The sequence below is a fragment of the Piliocolobus tephrosceles genome, chromosome 13 (genome assembly GCF_002776525.5).
Source record: "Piliocolobus tephrosceles isolate RC106 chromosome 13, ASM277652v3, whole genome shotgun sequence".
NCBI lineage: Eukaryota > Metazoa > Chordata > Mammalia > Primates > Cercopithecidae > Piliocolobus > Piliocolobus tephrosceles.
In genome coordinates, this window is record NC_045446.1 from 63,093,119 (window position 1) to 63,119,046 (window position 25,928).

General features: G+C 38.5%; 1 protein-coding gene across 1 annotated transcript in view; it reads right to left on the reverse strand.

Moving 5' to 3' along the window:
* LOC111540880 (F-BAR and double SH3 domains protein 2) overlaps nt 1-22,359 on the reverse strand; it is a 158,667-nt gene extending 136,308 nt beyond the window's left edge. Inside the window, exons 1-3 of the mRNA XM_023209511.1 lie at nt 22,231-22,359; nt 18,593-18,647; nt 17,617-17,745 (exon numbers count right to left, since the gene is read on the reverse strand). Coding sequence (XP_023065279.1) covers nt 17,617-17,745; nt 18,593-18,647; nt 22,231-22,271 — 225 coding nt within the window. The 5' untranslated portion in view covers nt 22,272-22,359. The remainder of the gene's footprint in view (nt 1-17,616; nt 17,746-18,592; nt 18,648-22,230) is intronic.
* Between the last annotated feature and the right edge of the window lie 3,569 nt (nt 22,360-25,928).

The following is a 25,928-nucleotide window of genomic DNA, read 5'->3' on the forward strand; positions in this document are numbered from 1 at the left end:
AGTGATATTAATAATTTATATAACCTGAGAAGCTTTTGCCTCAAAATGTAAAGTTCTACAAATCAAACAACCCTCTACTAATTTAGAGTGGTTGTATGGCTGCCCCCCACCCTACCATACATTTGAAGAGCCAACCTACATAAAACCTAGATGAAAAAGGAAGGAATCAAACCTCCTAAAACTGGTTTCAAGCCAACCCTATAACCCCTGTATCTTTTTCAGTAAGATATTAGAAAAACTATTTCATAACTCTGTCAAAGTTAACTCATAGGTTAAATCCTATGTATCTTAATGGCTCACCTAGTTCAACTAGGTCTCCAAGATGCCACATCCCCTATTACAGAGGAACTAATCACCTTTCATGATCACGCTCTCATAATCATTTTCTTAATCAGCTTCCTAGTTTTGTATGTCCTCTCCCTAACACTCAAAACAAAACTAACCAATACCAATATCACAGATGCCCAAGAAATGGAAACCATTTGAACCACCTTACCGCTATCATTTTAGTCTTAATTGCTCTCCCATCTTTACGCATCCTGTATTTGACAGACGAAATCAACAACCCCTCTTTTACTATCAAATCAATCGGACACCAATGATACTGAACCTACGAATACACAGATTACGGGGGGTTAATCTTTAACTCTTATATACTTCCACCATTATTTTTAAACCCAGGAGACCTTCGGCTTCTCGAAGTTGAAAACTGAGTAGTTCTTCCAATTGAAGCCCCCATTCGTATAATAATTACATCTCAGGACGTCTTACACTCATGAACCGTTCCCACACTAGGGTTAAAAAACAGATGCAGTCCCTGGACGCTTAAACCAAACTACATTTACCGCCATACGACTAGGTGTCTACTACGGACAATGCTCAGAAATCTGCAGCGCCAACCACAGCTTTATACCCATCGTCGTGGAAATAATTCCACTAAAAATTTTTGAAATAGGACCTGTATTTACTCTATAGACTCACCACACCCTACTCTATGCTTCTAACACACTTCCACCCCATAAATCTTTACAAAATATCTCTACAGACCCACTGTACAGCTGCCCCAGCATTAACCTTTTAAGTTAAAGACCGAGAGAAGCAACCCCTCTCTACAGTGAAATGCCCCAACTAAATACATCTACATGACCAACCATCATCACATCCATACTCCTCACACTACATCTCATCATACAACTAAAATTACTAAACACAAGTTACCACTTATCCCCCTCACAAAAAATTTTTAACACACAAAACTACAACAGCCCTTGACAATCAAAATGAACGAAAATCTATTTACTCCATTCATCGCCCCAACAATTCTAAACCTGCCTGCTGCAGTACCTATCATTCTATTTCCCTCCTTACTATTTCCAACTTCCAACCACCTTATTAACAACTGGCTAATTACCATTCAACAAAAACTAACACAACTTGCCCTAAAACAAATAATAGCAATTCACAATACCAAAGGGCAAACCTGATCCCTCATACTAATGTCCCTAATTATCTTTATTACCATAACCAACCTTCTTGGACTTCTGCCTCACTCATTTACACCAACCACCCAACTATCCATAAATTTAGCTATAACAATCCCCCTATGGGCAGGCACAGTAATTATAGGACTTTGCTTTAAAACTAAAAACTCTCTAGCTCACTTTCTACCACAAGGTACGCCCACATCCCTTATCCCCATACTAGTAATCACTGAAACCATTAGCTTATTTATTCAACCAGTGGCCTTAGCTGTACGCTTAACCGCTAACATCACGGCAGGCCATTTACTCATACACCTAATTGGAAGTACTGCATTAGCATTATCAACTATTAGCCCCCCTACCACCTCAATTATCTTCATACTCCTAGTACTACACCATTCTCGAAATTGCCGTCGCCCTGGTTCAAGCCTACGTTTTCACACTCTTAGTTAGCCTCTACCTACACGACAACACCTAATGACCCACCAATCCCATGCCTACCACATAGTTAAACCCAGCCCCTGACCACTAACAGGAGCCCTCTCAGCCCTCCTAATAACATCTGGCTTAATTATATGATTTCGCTTTTATTCCAACACCCTGTTAACACCAGGCCCACTAACTAATATATTAACTATATATCAATGATGACGCGACATTGTTCGAGAAAGTACTTACCAAGGCCATCACACAACACCCGTCCAAAAAGGTCTCCGCTATGGAATAGTACTATTTATCATTTCAGAAGTCTTTTCCTTCACCGGTTTCTACTGAGCATTTTACCACTCCAGCCTCGCCCCTACCCTGCAATTAGGAGGACACTGGCCACCTACAGGCATTATCCCCCTAAACCCTCTAGAAGTACCACTTTTAAATACGCCCATACTACTTGCATCAGGAGTCACAGTCACTTGAGCCCATCATAGTCTAACAGAAAATAACCAAGAACAAATAATTCAAGCACTTCTCATTACAATCCTGCTAGGCATTTACTACACCCTCCTACAAACCTCAGAGTACTTCGAATCATCTTTTACTATTTCTGATGGTGTCTATGGTTCGACATTCTTTTTTTTTTTTTTTAGTTGGGTGTTGTTGTGTTTTTTATTATTATACTTTAAGTTAGTTCTAGGGTACATGTGCACAACGTGCAGGTTTGTTACATATGTATACTTGTGCCATGTTGGTGTGCTGCACCCATCAATTCGTCAGCACCCATCAACTCGTCATTTACATCAGGTATAACACCCAATGCCATCCCTCTCCCCTCCCCCCTCCCCATAATAGGCCCCGGTGTGTGATGTTCCCCTTCCCGAGTCCAAGTGATCTCATTGTTTAATTCCCACTTATGAGTGAGAACATGCAGTGTTTGGTTTTCTGTTCTTGTGAAAGTTTGCTGAGAATGATGGTTTCCAGCTGCATCCATGTCCCTACAAAGGACACAAACATATCCTTTTTTATGGCTGCATAGTATTCCATGGTGTATATGTGCCACATTTTCTTAATCCAGTCTCTCACTGGTGGACATCTGGGTTGATTCCAAGTCTTTGCTATTGTGAATGGTGCCGCAATAAACATACGTGTGCATGTGTCTTTATAGCAGCATGATTTATAATCCTTTGGGTATATACCCAGTAATGGGATGGCTGGGTCAAATGGTATTTCTAGTTCTAGATCCTTAAGGAATCGCCACACTGTTTTCCACAATGGTTGAACTAGTTTACAATCCCACCAACAGTGTAAAAGTGTTCCTATTTCTCCACATCCTCTCCAGCACCTGTTGTTTCCTGACTTTTTAATGATTGCCATTCTAACTGGTGTGAGATGGTATCTCATTGCGGTTTTGATTTGCATTTCTCTGATGGCCAGTGATGACGAGCATTTTTTCATGTGTCTGTTGGCTGTATGCATGTCTTCTTTTGAGAAATGTCTGTTCATATCCTTTCCCCACTTTTGGATGGGGCTTTTTTTTCTTGTAAATTTGTTTGAGTTCTTTGTAGGTTCTGGATATTAGCCCTTTGTCAGATGAGTAGATTGCAAAAATTTTCTCCCATTCTGTAGGTTGCCTGTTCACTCTGATGGTAGTTTCTTTTGCTGTGCAGAAGCTCTTTAGTTTAATTAGATCCCATTTGTCAATTTTGGCTTTTGTTGCCGTTGCTTTTGGTGTTTTAGACATGAGGTCCTTGCGCATGCCTATGTCCTCAATGGTATTCCCTAGGTTTTCTTCTAGGGTTTTTATGGTATTAGGTCTAACATTTAAGTCTCTAATCCATCTTGAATTAATTTTCGTATAAGGAGTAAGGAAAGGATCCAGTTTCAGCTTTCTACTTATGGCTAGCCAATTTACCCAGCACCATTTATTATATAGGGAATCCTTTCCCCATTTCTTGTTTTTCTCAGGTTTGTCAAAGATCAGATGGCTGTAGATGTGTGGTATTATTTCTGAGGACTCTGTTCTGTTCCATTGGTCTATATCTCTGTTTTGGTACCAGTATCATGCTGTTTTGGTTACTGTAGCCTTGTAGTATAGTTTGAAGTCAGGTAGTGTGATCCCTCCAGCTTTGTTCTTTTGACTTAGGATTGTCTTGGCAATGCGGGCTCTTTTTTGGTTCCATATGAACTTTAAAACATTTTTTTTCAATTCTGTGAAGAAAGTCATTGGTAGTTTGATGGGGATGGCATTGAATCTATAAATTACCTTGGGCAATATGGCCATTTTCACAATATTGATCCTTCCTATCCATGAGCATGGTATGTTCTTCCATTTGTTTGTGTGCTTTTGTATTTCACTGAGCAGTGGTTTGTAGTTTTCCTTGAAGAGGTCCTTTACATCCCTTGTAAGTCGGATTACTAGGTATTTTATTCTCTTTGAAGCTATTGTGAATGGAAGTTCATTCATGATTTGGCTCTCTGTCTGTCACTGGTGTATAAGAATGCTTGTGACTTCTGCACATTAATTTTGTATCCTGAGACTTCGCTGAAGTTGCTTATCAGCTTAAGGAGATTTTGGGCTGAGATGATGGGGTTTTCTAAATATACAATCATGTCATCTGCAAACAGGGACAATTTGACATTCTTTGTTGCCACAGGCTTCCACGGACTACACGTCATTATTGGATCAACATTCTTCCTTATCTGCCTTATCCGCCAACTACTGCATCACTTTACATCCAACCACCATTTCAGCTCTGAAGCCACCGCCTGGTATTGACACTTCATGGATGTAGTTATTAGGAATATCTGGTTATTCCTATATATTTCTATCTACTGATGAGGATCCTATTCTTTTAGTATCATCAGTACAGTTGACTTCCAATCAACTAGTTTCGATAACATTCGAAAAAGAATGATCAACCTAGTACTAGCCTTAACAATTAATACCCTACTAGCCCTACTACTAATAACTATTACATTCTGACTACCTCAACTCAATACTTATATAGAAAAATCCAACCCCTATTAGTGCGGCTTTGACCCACTAAGCTCCGCTCGTATTCCTTTCTCCATAAAATTTTTCCTAGTTTCCACTTCCTTTCTACTATTTGACTTAGAAATTGCCCTACTACTGCCCCTACCATGAGCCCTTCAACCAATCTTCCACTAATAACTAAACCTTCTATTATGCTAATTATCATTCTAATTCTTAGTCTAGCCTATGAATGAACCCAAAAAGGACTAGATTGAACTGAATTGGTAAGTAGTTTAAATAAAATAAATGATTTTGACTCATTAGATTATGATAATCATACTCACCAAATGCCCTCCATCTACATAAACATTATGCTAGCATTTATTATTTCACTCTTAGGCATATTAACCTACCGTTCACACTTAATATTCTCCTTACTATGCCTAGAAGGAATAATACTATCACTTTTTATCATAAGTACCCTCACAACTTTAAACATACATTTCTCCTTAGCCAACATCATACCCATTGCTCTATTAGTGTTCGCTGCTTAGGAGGCAGCAGTAGGCCTTGCCTTACTAATCTCAATCTCTAACACATATGGCCTAGATCAGATCACATCCACAACCTAAACTTACTCCAATGTTAAAAATAATTATTCTTATAATCATACTACTACCAACAACATGACTCTCCAAAAACAATATAATCTGAGTCAACATAACCATGCATAGCCTAATTATTAGCCTCATTCGTCTATTATTCTTCAATCAAATGAGTAACAATCTCTTCAACCATTCAACCTCTTCATCTTCCGATCCGCAACAACACCCCTGCTAATACTAACAGCCTGACTCTTACCTCTCACAATAATAGTAAGCCAATATCATCTACACAATGAACCCGCCTCACAGAAAAAACTCTACCTCTCCATAATGATCTCCCTACAGATCTCCCTAATTCTAACATTTATAGCCACAGAACTAATCATATTCTATATCCTATTCAAAACTACTCTCATCCCAACCCTAATTATTATTACCCGATGGGGTAACTAAGCAGAACACCTCAATGCAAGCACATATTTTCTATTCTATACACTAGCCAGCTCCCTCCCCCTGCTTATTATACTAATCTATACCTACAATACCCTAGGCTCACTAAACATAATACTACTAACACTCACCGCCCAAAAACTAATGACCACTTGATCCCATAATCTCATATGACTAGCATGCATGACAGCCTTTATAGTGAAAATACCCCTATATGGCCTACACCTATGACTCCCCAAAGCCAATGTTGAAGCCCCTACTGCCGGATAAATAGCCCTTGCCGCAGTACTCCTAACACTAGGCGGCTATGGTATAATACGACTTACTTCTATTCTCAATCCTTTAACAGAATATATAGCTTATCCCTTCCTCATATTATCCCTATGGGGTATGATTATAACAAGCTCAACCTGAGGTCAGGAGTTCGAGACCAGCCTGATCAACATGGAGAAACCCTGTCTCTATTAAAAACACAAAACTAGCTGGGTGTGGTGGCATGTGCCTGTAATCCCAGCTACTCGGGAGGCTGAGGCAGGAGAATCGCTTGAACCCAAGAGGCAGAGGTTGCGGTGAGACGAGATTGTACCATGGCACTCCAGGCTGGGCAACAAGAGCGAAGCTCCATCTCAGAAAAAAAAAAAAAAAAAAAAAAAGAAAATGGGTAAGTTATTTATGATATATATATATACACAATGAAATTATATAGCAAAGATAACAAAGAAAGTTAAAAATCCATACAAATGGCCAGGCGCGGTGGCTCACGCCTGTAATCCCAGCACTTTGGGAGGCTGAGACGGGCGGATCACGAGGTCAGGAGATCGAGACCATCCTGACTAACACGGTGAAACCCTGTCTCTACTAAAAATACAAAAATTAGCCGGGCGCGGTGGCGGGCGCCTGTAGTCCCAGCTACATGGGAGGCTGAGGCAGGAGAATGGTGTGAACCCGGGAGGCGGAGCTTGCAGTGAGTGGAGATCGCACCACTGCACTCCAGCCTGGGCAACAGAGCAAGACTCCGTCTCAAAAAAAAAATCCATACAAATGAATCTCAACAAATATAATGTTGAGTGGGAAAAATGCAATTTGCATAATATCATAGGGCATGATACCATCTAAGACAACACTATCTATTGTCAGAGTGGTAGTTACAATGTGTTGAACATAAGGGAGGCGTTTTGGGAGTGGTCACCTAGGAGGTTTCCACTGTACTGAGAGTGTTTCATTTTTGAAGCTTGGTGGTTGGGTAAATGGGTACTCATTTTATTATCTTCAGCATATCTATATAGTTAGAACATTCATAACACAGTTTTTAAAGTTCTATACCAAGGGTGGGCAAACTAAGGCCTATAGGCCAAATCCAGTCCATCACCCAGTTTTGTAAGTAAAGTTTTACTGGAACATAGTCACATTCATGGCTGTATTGCAACAGCTGAACTGAGTAACCACAACATAGAAGCCTAAAATATTTATCATCTGTCCCTTTAAAGGAAATGTTTGCCTACCTCTGTTCTTTAACAAGATATAAGTAAAGACCTAGAGTGCAAATTAAGAAACAATTAATTGTGAAATAACTGAATATAACCATGGACATGGTTACTGGGAAAAATGACCAGCAGAGTTGATAACAGACAGACAAGGGAGGTGGGGGGAGCGGGATGGAAGAAAACAAATGTTTTGGTCCATTTTCTGTTGCTATAACAGAATACCACAGACTGGGTAATTATAAACAACAGACTTTATTTGGTTCATGGTTCTCGGGGCTGAGAAGTCCAGGTGTAGGGGCCTGTATCTGGCAAGGGCCTTCATGCTGTATCATCCCATGGCGGGAAGCAGAAGAGCAAGAGAACACAAGAGGGAAAGTGGAAAGGGGCCAAACTTCTCTTTTTATCAGGAACCCACTCCTGTAATAAATAACTCACTCGCCGGGCGCGGTGGCTCAAGCCTGTAATCCCAGCACTTTGGGAGACCAAGATGGGCGGATCACAAGGTCAGGAGATCGAGACCATCCTGGCTAACACAGAGAAACCCCGCCTCTACTAAAAAATACAAAAAAAAAATAGCCGGGCACAGTGGCGGGCGCCTGTAGTCCCAGCTACTCAGGAGGCTGAGGCAGGAGAATGGCGTAAACCCGGGAGGCGGAGCTTGCAGTGAGCTGAGATCCGGCCACTGCACTCCAGCCTGGGCGACAGAGCGAGACTCCGTCTCAAAAATAAATAAATAAATAAACAAATAAATAAATAAATAAGTAACTCACTCTCATAACAATGGCAATAATTCATTCATGAGGGCTCTACCCTCACGACCTAATGACCTCTTAAAAGTCCCACCTTTCAATATTGTTGCACTGGGAATTAGGTTTCCGACACAAGAACTTTAGAGGACACATTCAAACTATAACAAGTAAAAACAAAATAAGCTTTAGAGCACTGCTGTTCAATAGAATTTTCTAAGATGGCAAAAATGTTCTACATCTGCACTGTCCAACATGGTAGACACCAGCCACATGTGGTCTTTAAGCATTTGAAATACAGCTATTGGGACTGAGAAACAGAATTTTAAAATGTATTTATTTTTAGTTACTTTAAGTAGTCACATGTACCAATGGTAAAGGCACAAATATGGATAATTAAAGGGCAGAGTGCAGATAGATTTGAGAATCATATGGTATTTATGGGAATTGAGTCAAATGATTACTCTTTCCAAGAGGGCATTAAAAAAAAGGATATAAAGCAACAGAAGCAGAGATTTAACAGAATTAAAGCAGAATTAAGCAGAATTTAATAGAATTGAAGACTTCCATGCTAATTGATTAAGTGAACAGACATTAGGTGAATCAGAGGTACAAGAGCTAGAGATGACAAAGAAACCAGAAGAGCCACAACTCACAATAAAAAAGATGAGTTATATATACCTACATATGAATAAGGAAGATTTCTGGAATTAATGTTTAGCCAGAAAAGCCAAAAAAGAACTTGGCTTTCTGTTCTTGGCTTATTTCACTTAACATAAGGTCCTCTAGGGGCATCCGTGTTATTGCAAAAGACAGGATTTCAATCTTTATTATGGCTGAATAATATTTCATTACGTATATATACTACATTTTCTTTATCCATTTATCCACTGATGGACACTGAGGTTGATTCCACATCTTAGCTACTGTGAATAGTGCTATAAGACATCTCTTCAACATACTGGTTTCCATTCATTTGGATATATATCCAGCAGTAGAGAGTAGAATGGTGGTTACCAGAGGTTGGGAAGGGTAGGAAGGTGGGAACAATGAGAGGTTGGTTAAGGGGTACAAAATTACAGTCCGATAGAAGGAATACATTCTACTGTTTAATAGCACAGCAGGGTGACTATAGTTAACAATAATTTATTGTATATTCTAAAATAGGTAGGAGAAAAGATTTGGAAATGTTCTCAACACTCCACGATATATAATAAATATTTGAGGTGATGGATATCTCAATTACTCCCATTTGATCCTTACACATTGTATGCATGCATCAAAATATCACACATACACTATAAATATATAGTTATTATGTATCAATTTTAGAAAGGATTTGTATATTAATGTTTTTCTCTTCATTTGATCAAAAAAAGTCTGCAAAAGGTAAGTTAAATTATATTTTCTAGATTTCTGCCATATAGAAAGATGTTTATCTTTTGTTACTTCACCAAATTATCAACTAGCCCATTTATGTTTGGCTTCCACTGAAGAAATATTTGTCTAGAAATAAAGTCCTATTACGAATTACTAAGCTTTTAACAAATCTTTCATTAAATTGGTGTTTGTTCTCTTTTCTACTATGACACATTGTATCTCAGTCTTCCTCATCCAAACCACAAAGAAAATATTTCACAAGTTTCTAAAAAATGTTACTTCGTATATTGCACAAGAACATGCTATGAAAAAGGAACATGTGAGGAACAAATTATCTCAAACCAGGTGAGTTGGTTTCTATAGATTTGATGAAATCAGTTATCTGATTTGCAGGGTCTAGCAATAGTTTTTTGTTTGCTTGCTTTAGTTTAGAGTTTAAAGAAATCTGCCTGATGATATACAGACACAGAATGATATATTCAGTATCTGCTCTAATCACTACTGGCGTAAGAAATAAATAATATTTCTTGGGGAATCTGTCCAAATACTTGTATTTAGATACCAACATGAACTTACTATTTTTATTTCCTTTTTTTAAGAGATGAGGTCTCACTTTGTCACCCAGGCTGGAGTGCTGTGGCATGATCACAGCTCACTGTAGTCTTAAACTCCTGGGCTCAAGTTATCTTCCCACTTCAGCCTTCTGAGTAGCTAGGACTACAGGTACGTGCCACCACACCCAGCTAATTTTTAAATTTTTTTTGTAGAGACACAGTCTCACTATGCTGCCCAGGCTGGTCTCAAACTCTTGGACTCAAGTGATCCTCCCACCTCAGCCTCCCAAAGTGCTGGGAATACAGGCATAAGCCACTGTGCCTGGCCTGATCTTATTCTTCAGAATAATTAGGCTAGGGGAAATTTTAATTAGGCTAGGGGAAAAGAAAACTGGAGGAATCACATTACCTGACTTCAAATTATACTACAGAGCTATAGTAACCAAAACAGTATGGTACTGACATAAAAACAGACACATAGACCAATGGAACAGAAGACAGAACCCAGAATCAAATCCACACATCTACAGTGAACTCATTTTCAACAATGGTGCCAAGAACATACATTCGGGGAAAAGTGCTGGGAAAACTGGATATCTATATGTAGAAGAATGAAACTAGACCCCTATCTCTCACTATATACAAAAATCAAATAAAAATGAATTAAAGACTTAAATCTAAGACCTCAAACTATGAAATTTTTTTTTCTTTTTTTTTTTTTTGAGACAGAGTCTTGCTCTGTCACCCAGGCTGGAGTGATCTTGGCACACTGCAACCTCCACTTCCTGGTTCAAGCGATTCTCCTGCCTCAGCCTCCTGAGTAGCTGGGACTATGGGTGCCCGCCATCACACCCGGCTAATTTTTGTATTTTTAGTAGAGACAGGGTTTCACCATATTGGCCATGGTGGTCTTGAACTCCTGACCTTGTGATCCGCCCGCCTCAGCCTCCCAAAGTGCTGGGATTACAGGCATGAACCACCACACTCAGCCCAAAACTATGAAAATAAAGCACTGGGGGAAATTCTCCAAGACACTGGACTGGGCAAAGATTTCTTGAGTAATATCCTGTAAGCCCAGGGATATTACTCAAGATATTTTTGGCTGAATACTATTTCAATGTGTATATATACTACATTTTATTTATCCATTTATTCACTGATGGACACTTAGGTTGATTCCATAGCTTAGGTATTGTGAATAGTGCTATAAGACATCTCTTATAGCAACCAAAGCAAAAATGGACAAATGGGATCACATCAAGTTAAAAAACTTCTACACAGCAAAGTAAACAATCAACAAAATGAAGACACAGCCCATGGAATGGGAAAAAAAAAATTGTAAACTATCTAGCTGACAAGGGATTAATAACCAGAAAATATAAGGAGTGCAAACAATTCTATAGGAAAAAAAATCTAATAATCTGATTTTTAAAATGAGCAAAAGCATCATCACTGGCCATCAAAGAAATGCAAATCAAAACCACAATGAGATACCACCTCACACCACTTAGAATGGTGATCATTAAAAAGTCAGGAAACAAAAGCTGCTGGAGAGGATGTTGAGAAACAGGAACACTTTTACACCATTGGTGGGACTGTAAACTAGTTCAACCATTGTGAAAGACAGTGTGGTGATTCCTGAAGGATCTAGAACTAGAAATACCATTTGACCCAGCAATCCCATTACTGGGTATATACCCAAAGGATTATAAATCATGCTGCTATAAAGACACATGCACACGTATGTTTACTGCGGCACTATTCACAATAGCAAAGACTTGGAACCAACCCAAATATCCATCAATGACAGAGTGGATTAAGAAAATGGGGCACATATACATCATGGAATACTATGCAGCCACAAAAAAGGATGAGTTCATGTCCTTAGTAAGGACATGGATGCAGCTGGAAAACATCATTCTGAGCGAACTATCACAAGGGCAGAAAACCAAACACCACATGTTCTCACTCACAGGTGGGAATTAAACAATGAGAACACTTGGACACAGGGTGGGGAACATCACACACAGGGGCCTGTCATGGGGTGGAGAGAGTAGGGAGAGATAGCATTAGGAGATATACCTAATGTAAATGATGAGTTAACGGGTGCAGCACACCAACATGGCACATGTATACATATGTAACAAACCTGCACATTGTGCACATGTACCCCAGAACCTAAAGTATAATAAAAAAAGAAAAATAAATAAAAATAAAAATGAACAAAAGATCTAAATAGACATTTCTCAAAAGAAGTCACATAAACGGCAAGTAGGCATATAAAAAGGTGCTCAGCATCAACGGATCATCAGAGAAATGCAAATCAAAACTATTATTAGATAGCATGTCATCCCAGTTCAAATGACTTTTATCCAAAAGACAGGTGATATGTTTGGCTTTGTGTCCCCACCCAAATCTCATCTCAAATTGTAATCACCATGTATCGGGGGAGGGTCCTGGTGGCAGGTGACTGGCTTATGGGGGCGATTTCCCCGATGCTGTTCTCATGATTGTGACTGATTTCTCATGATATCTGATGGTTTAAAGTGGCACTTCCCCCTTTGCTTTCTCTCTCCTACCCCCATGTGAAGAAGGTACTTGATTCTCCTTCGCTTTCTACCATGATTGTAAGTTTCCTGAGGCCTCTGCAGACATGCGGAACTGTGAGTCAATTAAACCTTTCTTCTTCATAAACTACCCAGTCTCAGGTAGTTCTTTTCTTTTCTTTTTTTCTTTTGTTTTTTTTTTGAGATGAAGTCTCACCCTGTTGCCCAGGCTGGAGTATAGTGGTGTGATCTTGGCTCACTGCAACCTCCACCTACCTCTCAGGTTCAAGCGATTCTCATGCCTCAGCCCCCTTGAGTAGTTGGGACTATACGTGCATGCCTCCACGCCCAGCTAATATTCTGTATTTTCAGTAGAGATGGAGTTTCACCATGTTGGCAGGCTGGTCTCAAACTCCTGACCTCAGGTGATCCGCCCACCTCGGCCTCCCAAGGTGTTGGGATTACAGGCTTACGCCACTTACCACGCCCGGCCGCAGGTAGTTCTTTAAAGCAGTGTGAAAACGAACTAATACAACAGGCAATAAAAAATGCTGGTAAGGATGTGGAGAAAACAGAACCCTCATGCATTAAAACTACTATGGAAAAATTACAAGTCCAATAAAAGAAATGAACTGTAAAGTTGAAGAAGTCTCCCAAAAAGTAGAACACAATGACGAGGACGGAAAATAAGAAAGAAATGAAATTTCAAGAAGCAGGCTAGCAGACATCATATCTTAATAATGGGAAGTTTCAGAAAGAGAAAACAAAAGGGAAAAATTAATCCAAGAAATCAAAGGGTGTACTGAGAATATTCCATAAACTTCTAAAGAAGAAAAAAACAAACAATTAGATCAGATATGAATAATCAAGAACTAGGATGGCTTTGGATTCTCAATACTTACACAGTAAACAAGAAAACAATGAGGTATGGACTCCAATATTTGAATGACAAGAGTTTTCAACCTTTAATTCTATATCCAAGTACAAGCACAGAATATGCCATTTTCTAAACATAGTATCTCAAAAAACTTACTTCCCATGCCTACTTTCTCAAGAAGGTACTGGAGGATGTGCTCTACCAAAGGACAGTGTAAATCAAGAAAAAATAAGACATAAAGAAAACTGAAGATCTAACACAACAGAGACATACAGGAAGATCTCAGGATAAATATTTGCGTCTGACACAGAGGGCAACTAGTCCAGATCAGAAGAACGTAACTCAAAAGACAGTTATAATGAGGGTTGTTATCACCAAGATAACAACTGCTAATGTAAGAACAGAATGTCCAGGAAATACGAAGAGAACATAAAATAATTGTTCTGTTCCCTAAGAAGGCAGGAGGGGATGAGATATAATCCAAAGCTGAGGTGAAAAGATCACCTTTAGATAGGAACAACTGCTACTAAGACTCTGGAAGAGTCTTGAACACAGATGAAGTCAGATAGTGGACAATAATGAAGCTGCCTTCCAACGGTTTCCACTGTCTCTGTAAATTAGGAAGAAAACCCACTTGCTAAGCATAAAAGAGGTGGTTGAAATAACTGTTAAAAATAGTAGGAAAAGTTAACTAGGGAAAAACAGTAGGCTATCTAAGCACTGTTGAGACTGCTGCACTGGTTCCCCTATTAATTTATGATCATGAATCTGCTCCGTCAAAACTTTTCTTCAGCAGTACTTGGCTGCTTAGATACAGATTATCCAGTTACAGGGGCTTATCAGAGTTACCATTTCATTTCATTTGAAGAAGGGCAAAGATAAGAATATAAGTTAGAGAATTATTTAAATAATGAGCTATGAACTTTAACAAGGATAATGAAGAAAATGAGAAAGGATAATATGTATTAAGTGGTTAGGATAATGCCAAGGCAATATTAAGCAATAAAAAAGATAGCTATTATTATTAACTAACCACAGTCCTCCAGCAGTAGTGATTTCCATCACTCTAATTTGCAATCATCTATATAAATGTATCTCTCTCTTGCTCTCTTCTACCATAACAAGCTCTTTGAGGATGAGCAGTGTGTCTTACTCATCTTTGTCTCTTCCCAAAGCCTAACTCATTAGTTAGCACGCTGTAAGAGGCTCTTATATGTGTATGATTAAACCAACAAATCAGATACCCTGCCTTTAAGCTACCCATATAGGGCATTATCACCTTAACATTAATTCAGAAAAATAGATATCTCCTTAACATTAATTCAGAAAAACAGATATTTTCAAGAAAGGCATCTAAGGGCCACTGTCAACTCAATGGTGGAAATTTACTAAGTAGCTAATAGCATGATTGATAGGAATTTTCCAGTACTGTAGACTACAGAATTAGCATGAGAAAGAAAATCAGTTAATGTACAGTACATGAAAACTGAAAATATGTTTTCTCAATTTTAAGGGGCAAGAGGGACCAACCCCTGCCTCTATTTTTAATCAGTTTAGTACCCCACAATGTTTCATTAAATGAATACTCCAAAGCACAACCTACCCAATGCTGATCAAATATATGCATAAAGACTTCAAAGTAAGTTCAAGAACATATACTAATCTGTGAGCTGGCCAGAGCTTTAACTTCCTCTTTGCTTTAGGCAGAGGGCAGATCCCCCAAATAAGAATGTACCTTCCCTGGTTTATTGAAGGCCATTCTTTTTCGGCTGTAGATGCAATTGAAAAAAAAAAAAAGGATTTGATTTTTGCTGTTGCTTAAGCTAATATAATGTTCATTTAAAAATATTCAAGGGAAAAATATACAGCTTTGATATAATAGTAGACATATACAGGATATAGTGAATTACAACCTTAAGTGCAAGCTGTGCTAAAAATCATCTTTAGTAAATGAGTTCTTTGAAACTGTTGGTCCTTGTAAGTCTGAAGCACTACGTAATACCTAATATTATATTAAAACCGGCCAGGCCAAGCAGCTCATCCCTATAATTTCAGTATTTTGGGAGGCTGAGGTGGGAGGATCTCTTAAGCCCAGGAGTTGAAGACTAGCCTGGGCAACAAAGTGAGACCTCGTCTCTACAGAAAAAAAATTAGCTGGGTATGGTGGCAGGCACCTGTGGTCCTGGCTACATGGGAGGCTGAGGCAAGAGGATCCCCGAGACCAGGAGGTTCAGGATGCAGTGTGCCATGTTCAAGCCACTGTACTCCAGCCTGTATGACAGAGTGAGACCCTGTCTCAAAAAACATATATACTAAAACACCTAAACCTCTAGGTCTAATACTTTATGGAAAATATATGCAGAGTTCTCATCAGAGATGACAAAACAGTTCCTTGTCTCTGTATTTTCTAACCTGTATTCTAACAAGCAGAAGTCACAACAGAAGCTAGGAAAAGGGGATTTCAGGCAGTGAACAAAAAGGAAAGAAAAAAATGTTTTGCAACAGGATACTTCTTAGTCCAATTTGATTCCCTTCAACACTCTTGTTTTTGTCTGAAGGTCCCAGGAACTGTCCCATCTCTACTTTAAAGGAAAGAACTTGCAGTTTCTGTCCAGAGTTGACCTCCTTCCCAGAGCTATTATAGAAAAAAGAGCACCTGCTCTGGCTGCATCCCCATTCACAATTGCTGATGTGTAAATTAAGCAATTCAACTACAGCAATGTGTGTATTTGTCAGTCATTAAGAACAATACATTTGAGGGGGATGGGTTGAAAATAAAAGAAAAAACAAAATGACAAAATGTCTGGATTTTGGGAAAACAGGAAAGAATGACAGATACAACCCAAAGCAGAGCTTCTCTGCCAGCAACAAGGGAGAAACCTGGCAACAGATTAAAAGGTTTCCTTTTCCTCTACCCTCTTCTCTTTACTTCGGTGAAAGTTAAAGACACATCATAGGTGGTATAAACAGGGAAAGGCTAGATCAAGTTTGGGTACACAAACTGTAATCTAATCTATCTGCATTTCAGAGTAATACCCAGAGGACATCTTCAGATAGCTACTGAACATATTCTTTTGTTTGTCCTGTACACAGCTCAAAATCATCAAATAGTAATGTGCAATTTACCTATAAATTCAGGATAAACTTAATGAAATTTTTTAAAAATCTAAGTTTTTTAGAAATAAAAAATAGCCAGGCAGGCTCACACCTGTAATCCCAGCATTTTGGGAAGCTTAGGAGGGAGGATTACTTGCAGCCAGTTTGACGCCAGCCTGGCCAACATAGCAAGACTCTTGTTTCTAAAAATAAAAAAAAGGAGCCAGGCATGGTAGCATGCGCCCGGATCCCAGCTACTCAGGAGGATGAGGTGGGAGGATCTCTTGAGCCTAGGGGTTCAAGGCTGCAGTGAGCCGTGATCATCACTGCACTTCAGTCTGGACAACAGAGTGAGACCCTGTCTCTAAAAAATTAAAATTAAAAAAAGCTTCATAATTATCATTAGACATAGTTGTGGCCAAAATTCTAGTTAATAAAAACTTCGGGCTAAGAGATACACTATAAAAATACATTTTAAAAGAAATATTCTTTTGCATAAAACTTTTCTTACAAACATTTTTCAAAAAATATAGATACAATCTAACAAAAATTATGCTAAAATATCAGTCTTTCTCTGACGATTCAGAAGATACCTGAAGATTCTGCCTAGCTTCAATAATTTATTGAAACCATGACATGAGTCTTATAAAATAGCTCAGAAGTATTTTCCCAGTTTGAGCTATTATTTTATTTCTTATATCACTCTTGTATCTTCTATATCAATAACCACTAAATAACAAATGTTTGCCGTACCTAGGGAGTATTATAATCCTTTACTGTGACTTGTCTGTAAACATTTTCTGAACTAAAAATTAATTCCAAATTATCTGAAACAGATGCTATCCAAACAATAACAAGTATATTCCAAAGAGATGCAACATAGCCTGGTTACTCTTCTATAGATTCAATCCCATAAACCCAACATCCAACTTGAGTTGTTTTTGTTTTTAATGAAGTAAAATTACCATAGATACGAACGCTGTATTACCTTCATAATGTTAACTAAATCTGTTTGATAGTAGCGATCCTGATGTGCATTTGCTGCCGCTAGGGTAAGAAGATAATCATTCCTTGCGTGGGTAGCTTTGGAATTACACTCAGATCGCCGGGCTTTTAACTAAAACATAGCAAAAAATAATAATAATAATAACAATCAGTGCAAACTGATATTGTACTGCAAAACACAGGAATCCTACTCTTAGTTTGTAATTAATGGCTCCCCAACAAGAATAAAGGTAACTATGTGTGGAAAACATTTATACGTATATAAAAATTATTCATCACTACTGAGGAATGAAGCAGTGACTAGAACTGTTATACAGGGTACAAACAATTTCAAATATTTGCTTAACATACTTCTAAAGCTTTGTAAATAACTTAAAAATATTTTGCCCATTTTATTCAAATGAGTAAATAAAGGTTCTGAAATTAAGTACCTTATCTTCAAAGGTATGGGTAAATCTAGTGGAGTTAGAAAATAGTTTTTTAAAAATCAGCACTCCTAATGTGCCAGATGAACTGTATGCTAGTTTGAAGCCACACCAGGTCTCTAAGCTTACTTAATCAGGCATTCTACAGTGTGAAGTTTTCGAAGGAAAAACTCACTCACATCTGGCCCAGAATATCACTCAAGGGTCTAAATCTAAATGAAATAGATTTTGTAGAGCTTTCCAAAGCCCCTGGGTTAAGTTTCTTGGACTAAGAGCTAAAGACAACAGGCTACCTAAGCAGGTAAGGTATAGAAACTTATCCCTAATGCAGTCTTGAAAAGCAAGTGTGTCCAAGGTGTTGACAACTGGGTGAAAAACCCCCATGAACTGGGAGGGAAAGTTCCTCCCTGAGTCAGTGACTTTAAAATGTTTCTCTAAGGTAGAAACAATCCACCTCCACCCTCAAAGATCCAATCCTCTGTTTTACAAGCTAAGAGGTTTCTCAGTTGTGAAATATACTTACTGAAAACTTACCTTTACACTTGCCTTCTGTAAACTGATTCTTGATTGAAAAAGACTAAGTTTAGATCTATAATAAAAATAGAAAAGTGTGTTTAATAAAATCATCTAATTATATCACAATAAAATTATTAAATATATTATTAAATTTTAAAAATAACCTTTTTTGAAGATACTGTTCTAAAAAAGAATGAAAAAATGGAAAACCAAGAGTAATGATTATTTTCCTTTATTTTACTACAGGAAGAATTTAATATTATGGTAAAACAGGAAATATTGGGATTAATATAAGAAAAATATCCAGAATGACCCCCCCCCAAAAAAAACCTGACCAAAAAAAAATCAAAATATATTGTTGTCTCCTAATAAACAAAAGCCATCAAACTATAGACTATTCTCTCAGTACCATACAACTTCACACACTTTAGTTCCTGCAAAGGTTAAAGAGACCCAGGGACAACCAACCTAGGGATGCAAGTGTCAGCAAACTTTCGGGGCTGTGTGTGAAAGACTCTAACAAGACCAGGAATGCAATAATCCAATCAACAGGCTCTATGAAGTCCTTACTTCTATTATTTCCCCCATTAAAAGTACTTCTTGTTTGGGTACCTGCCTGTGTGCCTCCTCTGCTCTAAGGGGGTGTTCTGAACTTACTGAGAAAGTCTGGGACTCTCTGCCCTGTATGATGTAATCTTCTCTTACTCTTGTGTTCTTCTCTACCTTGATCCTTTTTCAGTTTGGGAGAATAACCATAATCTAACAATCAGTAGTACAAACATGTTGATTTTACCCAAACAGCTAGAGAAAACCATACGGAGAAAGTCAACAGACAAATGCTAGGGAACAAGCAACACTCCCAGGACCAGTGATTTTTTTTTTTTAAAGCTGCAATGTTTGTCTTGACTTCAGTGTCATGGTGATTTCCATGGGAGAATTCAATACATATGCTGGCAGCTGTGCCTCATGAAGTAAAGTTGCTGGCCAGTTTGGGACTGGATGATGGAGCAATTAGTCTTTGCAAAGCCAGTGTGAAGAGGATAGGAAAAGCAGTCTCTCATTTTTCTAACAAGAGAAAACATTCAGGGTTGAACACATATGCAGCCCAACTACTTCCCTACTATTAAAAAAATTGAGTTTAAAAGATCCTTGTTATTTTTTACCTTGTCATAGTCATATTTCATAATTTTTTTTTATTAATCATATTCCTGTTCATTTTATCTAGAAAAGTAAAGGCCACAAACTCAAATCTCTGAGAAAGCCTTTTCAGAATAAGACTGTGTTTGGAGATATTCCCAGTTCTCCTTTTTTTAGTCATTATCCAAATAGGCTGAGTTGCATGTAGATCTTCCAATATAAGGTTTTAAGTTTCTGGCTTCTGCTTTATTTCCTAATCCTAATATACTTCTTGTGCAGTGTTAAGGTAGGTATTAGTGATAAACAGAATAAGATAGTATCTGTTCTCAAAGATTGCAATCTAGAAAAAATAAGGCAGGATTTTTACACCCAAACACTACACAAATAATGAACTATACTGTGTGCTACTCTTTACCACTTACCCTTCAAAATTTATGTCTCTTGGGGTTCCAAATTCAACTTCTCATCTATTCTATACACAATTTTCTTCTTGTAACTACCATCTGATAGGCAACTGACCCTCAAAGCAACATCTTGAGGCCCAAATTCTCATTTAAGTGGCAGATATTTGACTACCTTCCAAACATATTCACCCCAGTGTTTCCCACGCTCTTCAGAATAAACATATCCAAAATGAAATTCATCACCTCCTTCAAATTGTATCCCTCTTCCTTATATGGTCTCTCCTAATGTGTGCATCTCCACACCATCTGTCAAATCATCTATCAAAACTATAGGTAGTACAGTTTAACTTCCCCTTCCTGATCTTCCTCCTCAACTCTACTTAGAAAATTTATACTCATTCCTCAAGATTCTATCCAAACATCACCTCTTCTGTAAAGCTTTCCTTTATCATTCGGCAAAATTAACCTCTATATTTTCTATGCTTTCCTAAGAGTGTTTTCACATTACTACTGCAAATAAGTTATTAGTTAATATTAAGTGACTTTAGGCACTTAATTTCTTTTAGTTTCTAAATCTAGGCCTTAAACTCCTTGAGGGCACAAAGCTTACCTTACTCATCTCTGTACTCACCGTACCCAATATAAAGTATTCAACGAAGAGTGAATAAATGAAGATAAAGAGGCATTCCTTACTCTATAGTTGAAAAGTTAACATTAGTGTGTCTAGCTTGCTGTATCCCCTCCGAATTTGGGTCATGTTAGAAGGCAATTCCTTGTGATCAGCTCTATGAACCAGACCCTATCAAATCCCCACTTCTCAGAAACAGCCCTCCACTGTGCTCATGTTCATCCTCTGGGCTGTGGCTAAATTAGGTGTTTATACATTCTTTACAAATCTGTCAATTCTCTGTTCTAGGATCTCTGAAAGTTTAAGAAAACAAGTTTCTAAAAATGACTATATTCCCATTCCAAAATGACAGTATATTCCCAATGGAGATCTAATAAAAAACTTCAGGTCTTATTGAGAAGATGGGTTCATTGATTCTATAAAAGTACAGGAAATATTTGGGTATGTTCAAAGAATAAAACAATAAATACAGTAAAATAAACTAGGGAAATATTAAATGTGCTTTCCTATAACATCAAGTCCTTCATGAATACTCACTTACTAGCCCTTGATAAACCGGGGAGCCCCTGAATTTTCACAAGTTGCTTATAAGCTTGCTTACATTTCTTGTGGATACAAACCGTATTAGAAAGACACCCCCTTCCTTGATGGTCTGTTTGTACAAGTGTTCAAAGACTTTCTGAGTTTATGACTAGGAGTTCAGACTCCTAGATTTTGCATCAGTCAGCACACTGAACCAGAGTCTCAGCTCTCCTTCTCACAGACCACTTCAGAGTCCAGTTCTATAACATGCTTTTTCTCATCAACTTTTTATCTTGCCTTAAATTGTCATTGCAAAAATCTCTATTACACTGCTTGCTTTATATCACCTTCTATTACCAGTTGCCAGTTCTTTTCCTATTCTTTAAAAAAAAAGGTCTTACAATTCATATACATTGAAAGGGAAATTCATACAATTGCTAAAGCATACATGAAAAATTATGTATATATACACTAGATTTTTGTGTAAAAGAAAAAAACAGTGCCTGAGGCAGGGTTTCTACATGGAAGTCAGTGCTCTTGTTCACTTGATGTGTTCATGGACCTTCAGTGGCATCTTGAGGATCACAGGGATTACCAACTACAACTGATTGAGAGTCCAGCATGAGAAAAATGAGGCTCTTAAACCCTGATATTCAGACACCACAGCAGTGACTTTAGGCTTTTGATAAGCTTTCAAGTCTGTAAATGTTCATTTACCTTCTTTTTCAAAATTCAATTTAATGTGAAAAACTGACTAATCTAATATTCCCATTTTGCTATATTAATTCAGATAAAAATCAGCCAATTAAAAAAGTGACCTAAAGTATATAACATATGTAGGTCAAATGAAACCACCACTACCTGAGAATAAATACGTCCATGCTCACTACTAATAGAGAAAAAACTATTAGCAACAATAACATTTATTTGCATAATTATTTTCTCAGAAATGTTAAAACACATACTTTGCCTCGATGTCAGCTTTCTCTCGCACTGCATGAGCCATCTGTTCAGTCTCAAAGTATTTCTTTTTGCCTTTAGCTAAATCTTTCACTGTCTCTTGTAATTCAGTTTGGATCTTTGTCAACTGGTCCACACACTGTAAAATACAAAAGTACAATCATTATGATTTTAGTTTTCAGGCTTACAGAAAATGGCTTCATCCTAAGGACTATACACTATGCCTTCAGGATGGAAACCCAGAAGAAAAGTCAGTACTTTCAGTGTCCTTCAAGTTGCAAATTAAAATCCTGTGATTTAAAATCCTGGTATTTCCATCTCAAGTACTACACATCAAACAGTGTCACAGTTTGCCTAACAACCATACATTGAGAAATAATCCGAGTGCTGCTGATGACTGACATTAAGGTAAGACATGGAAGAGCAACTACGAAAAATGTTCTTACTGTTGGAGATACCATGATAATAAAAGCAAAAGAATAAGGCAATTCTGTATTTCCCCATCATCTTAATAAAGTCTCTATGTTCGGGTAACTGATAGTGCAAGGCGTACTGAAGAATTCACCCCTTAGACAAGAAGGAGTGACACCTGAGTAGTCTGACTTGATAAGTCCAAGGTGAACAAGAGAAGCAGGAAACCTGGGTACCACATAACAATTATTACTCAAAACCATCCCCTGCCCAACTCCTTGGATACACATATACATTCGAAGAAAAGGGATGGACATAACAACTAAAACAATGTTTAGTGAATTAACTCTTATAACACATTGGGGCCAAAGCAACACTGCTTCAGGACCTTTCTGAGTATCCAAAGGAGACTGACCCCACTTTGAAACAAACCACTGAGAAGTTTCACCAGTCTGAGGCCAGCTTAGAGCAGTCACATCTAAAAACTTCTAAGCCTGAAACAGCACTGGCAGAGACTGACAAAAGCTCAGCAAAGCAGGAGGACACACTGGTGAGGGATTATTGTGCAAGGGTGAATAGTGTGGAGGAGGGCAAACATATCAGAAGAACCAGGATAAAACAAGGATAAACGTAACCATATGACATACAGGCTAGACTTTCCCAGAAACTGTTAGGTGTTAAGAAAGGACTACAGGGGATGAGAGATCTAGAAGATTCTGCATGGACAGATAAAAGCAAAATAACCACTCATATTTATTAAGCACTTAATAAGTGTTAGTCTGTGAAGGAAAAGGTTAAAAACACACACACACACACAAAATAAAACAAAACTTCTCCCCTCTGCATGAAACTGGGTCTTTGCTCAACTTTCTAGATCTGTGTTTAAATAGAAACCTGATGAGAAGACACAATGTCAGCTGTGTTATTAGGCAACATTGCTTAATAAACCCTGGTAGGCAAACTGCATCAATTCGGGATAAGCTAAAAATTAACTATAAATATCTGATAGAAAAGCCATGGCTTTGGGCTTCTGTGAGTATGGTGTATCTGAACATGTCCCTTACAGGGACCCTGGAAGCTCTGTCTGTAGAGTTGTTGTAAACAATTTTTAGTCTCCTTTAGGGGCTAAAGCTGGCCCTGCAAATGTGAGTCTTATTCCCTGTCCTACACCTGCCACTTGGAGAACCAAACAGAATGACTGGTTGGCTACGTGGACTGAGACATACAATAGTGGGAGAATTAATCCCATTAATGCTAGATGCTTCCCTACTGGCACATTGTGTTCCCTGTACTCTGTCCTTCTCAGTAAACCTCTTGTCAAGTGTGGCCTATGACAGCCACGGGAGTCTGAATACTTATTACTTCTAAAAAGACCCCTTGTGGGCACTGCACAGGTGCTATGTTTCGTACTTTACTGGTATTATCACATTTAGTCCTTGAAACAACTCTATGGAAAAGGTGGTGGTGGTGGTAGTGGTAGTAGTGGTGGTAGTAGTAGTAGTAGTAGTAGTAGTAGTAGTAGTAGTAGTAGTAGTAGTAATCCCATTAAGATGAGAAAATAGACTCAGATTTAAATAATTTACTCTGAGTCACACGGGAAGGATGTGATACCATCTACCATGCAACCCATTAAAGTGTGTACCCTAGTTCTGTGATGACCATGTTTTAAAGGTCTCTTATAGACACAGTTTATCTTAAAAGTAAGCTTTAAAAACATTGACATATAGTTCACATACAACAAAATTCACCTTTTAAAGTATACAATTCAGTGGTGACAAGGTTGTTCAACCATCACTCTCCTTGAATTCCAAAACATTTTCTTACCCCCAAAAGAAACTCTGTATCCATTAGCTGTCACTCCTCATTTCTCCCCACCTCCAACAACAATTAATCTACTTTTTGTCTCTACGGAGTTCCTATTTGGGATATTTAGTACAAATGGAATCAGATAATACGTGGCCTTATGTGTCTCACTTCTTTCACTTACAAAACATTTTTAGGGTTCATTCAAGTTGTAGCAGGTATGAGTAGTTCATTCCTTTTTATCACTGAATAGTATTTCGTTACTTACTAACAGTAAGCTTTTATCTTGCAGAAAGAAAAGTTGTCTTTCCCCCTAAATTGTAATAGTACTTATCAAATACAAAGCTTTTGTTTAATAAATGATATGATGACAACCTGACACTCTCATAAAGAAGTGCTGAACATCCTAATAATGCTGTGTTTGCAGGTGTGAAGAGCTACAAGCAGGCTTCACGGCTACAATTCGATATTAAGAACCAAAAACTGGGCCAGGTGCGGTGGCTTACACATGTAATCTTAGCACTTTGGGAGGCTGAGAAAGTGAGATATCTTGAGCCCTGGAGTTCGAGACAACATAGTGAAACCTCATCTCTACAAAAAAAAGTACAAAAATTAGCCATGTGTGGTGGCAAGCACATGTAGTCCCAACTACTTGGGAGGCTGGAGTGGAAGGATCACTTGAGCCCAGGAGATTGAGGCTGCAGGGAGCCGTGTTCATGCCACTGCACTCTAGCATGGGTGACAGAGCAGAGAAAAATTCTGTCTCAAAAAAAAAAAACAAAAACAAAAAAAGAAGTTAAAAGTATAGTCTCTGAATATGACACAGACACAATAATAAACTTGCTAATAACTTGAATATAAGAATAAAAATGAAAGTAACCTGGGCCAACACACTGAAGTCCTACAAATGATTAGGTTCTCTAACCCAGTATAATGCCTGGAAATTTATCCTAAGGAAAAAAATATAAAAAGTTAATTTTTGAGGGCAGAGCAAGATGGCCGAAAAGGAACAGCTCCAGTCTCCATCTCCCAGCGCGAGCGACACAGAAGACCGGTGATTTCTGCATTTTCAACTGAGGTACTGGGGTCATCTCACTCGGGAGTGCCGGACAATCCGTGCGGGTCAGCTGCTGCAGCCTGACCAGCGAGGGCTGAAGCAGGGCGAGGCATCGCCTCACTTGGGAAGCGCAAGGGGGAAGGGAGTCCCTTCTCCTAGCCAGGGGAACTGAGACACACAACACCTGGAAAATTGGGTAACTCCCACCCCAATACTGCACTGTAAGCACACCGGCACACCAGGAGAATATATCCCATACCTGGCCGGGAGGGTCCCACGCCCACGGAGCCTCCCTCCTTGCTAACACAGCAGTCTGCCGCAATCTAACCACAAGGCAGCAGCGAGGCAGGGGGAGGGGCGCCCGCCATCGCTGAGGCTTAAGTAGGTAAACAAACCCGCTGGGAAGCTCGAACTGGGTGGAGCTCACAGCAG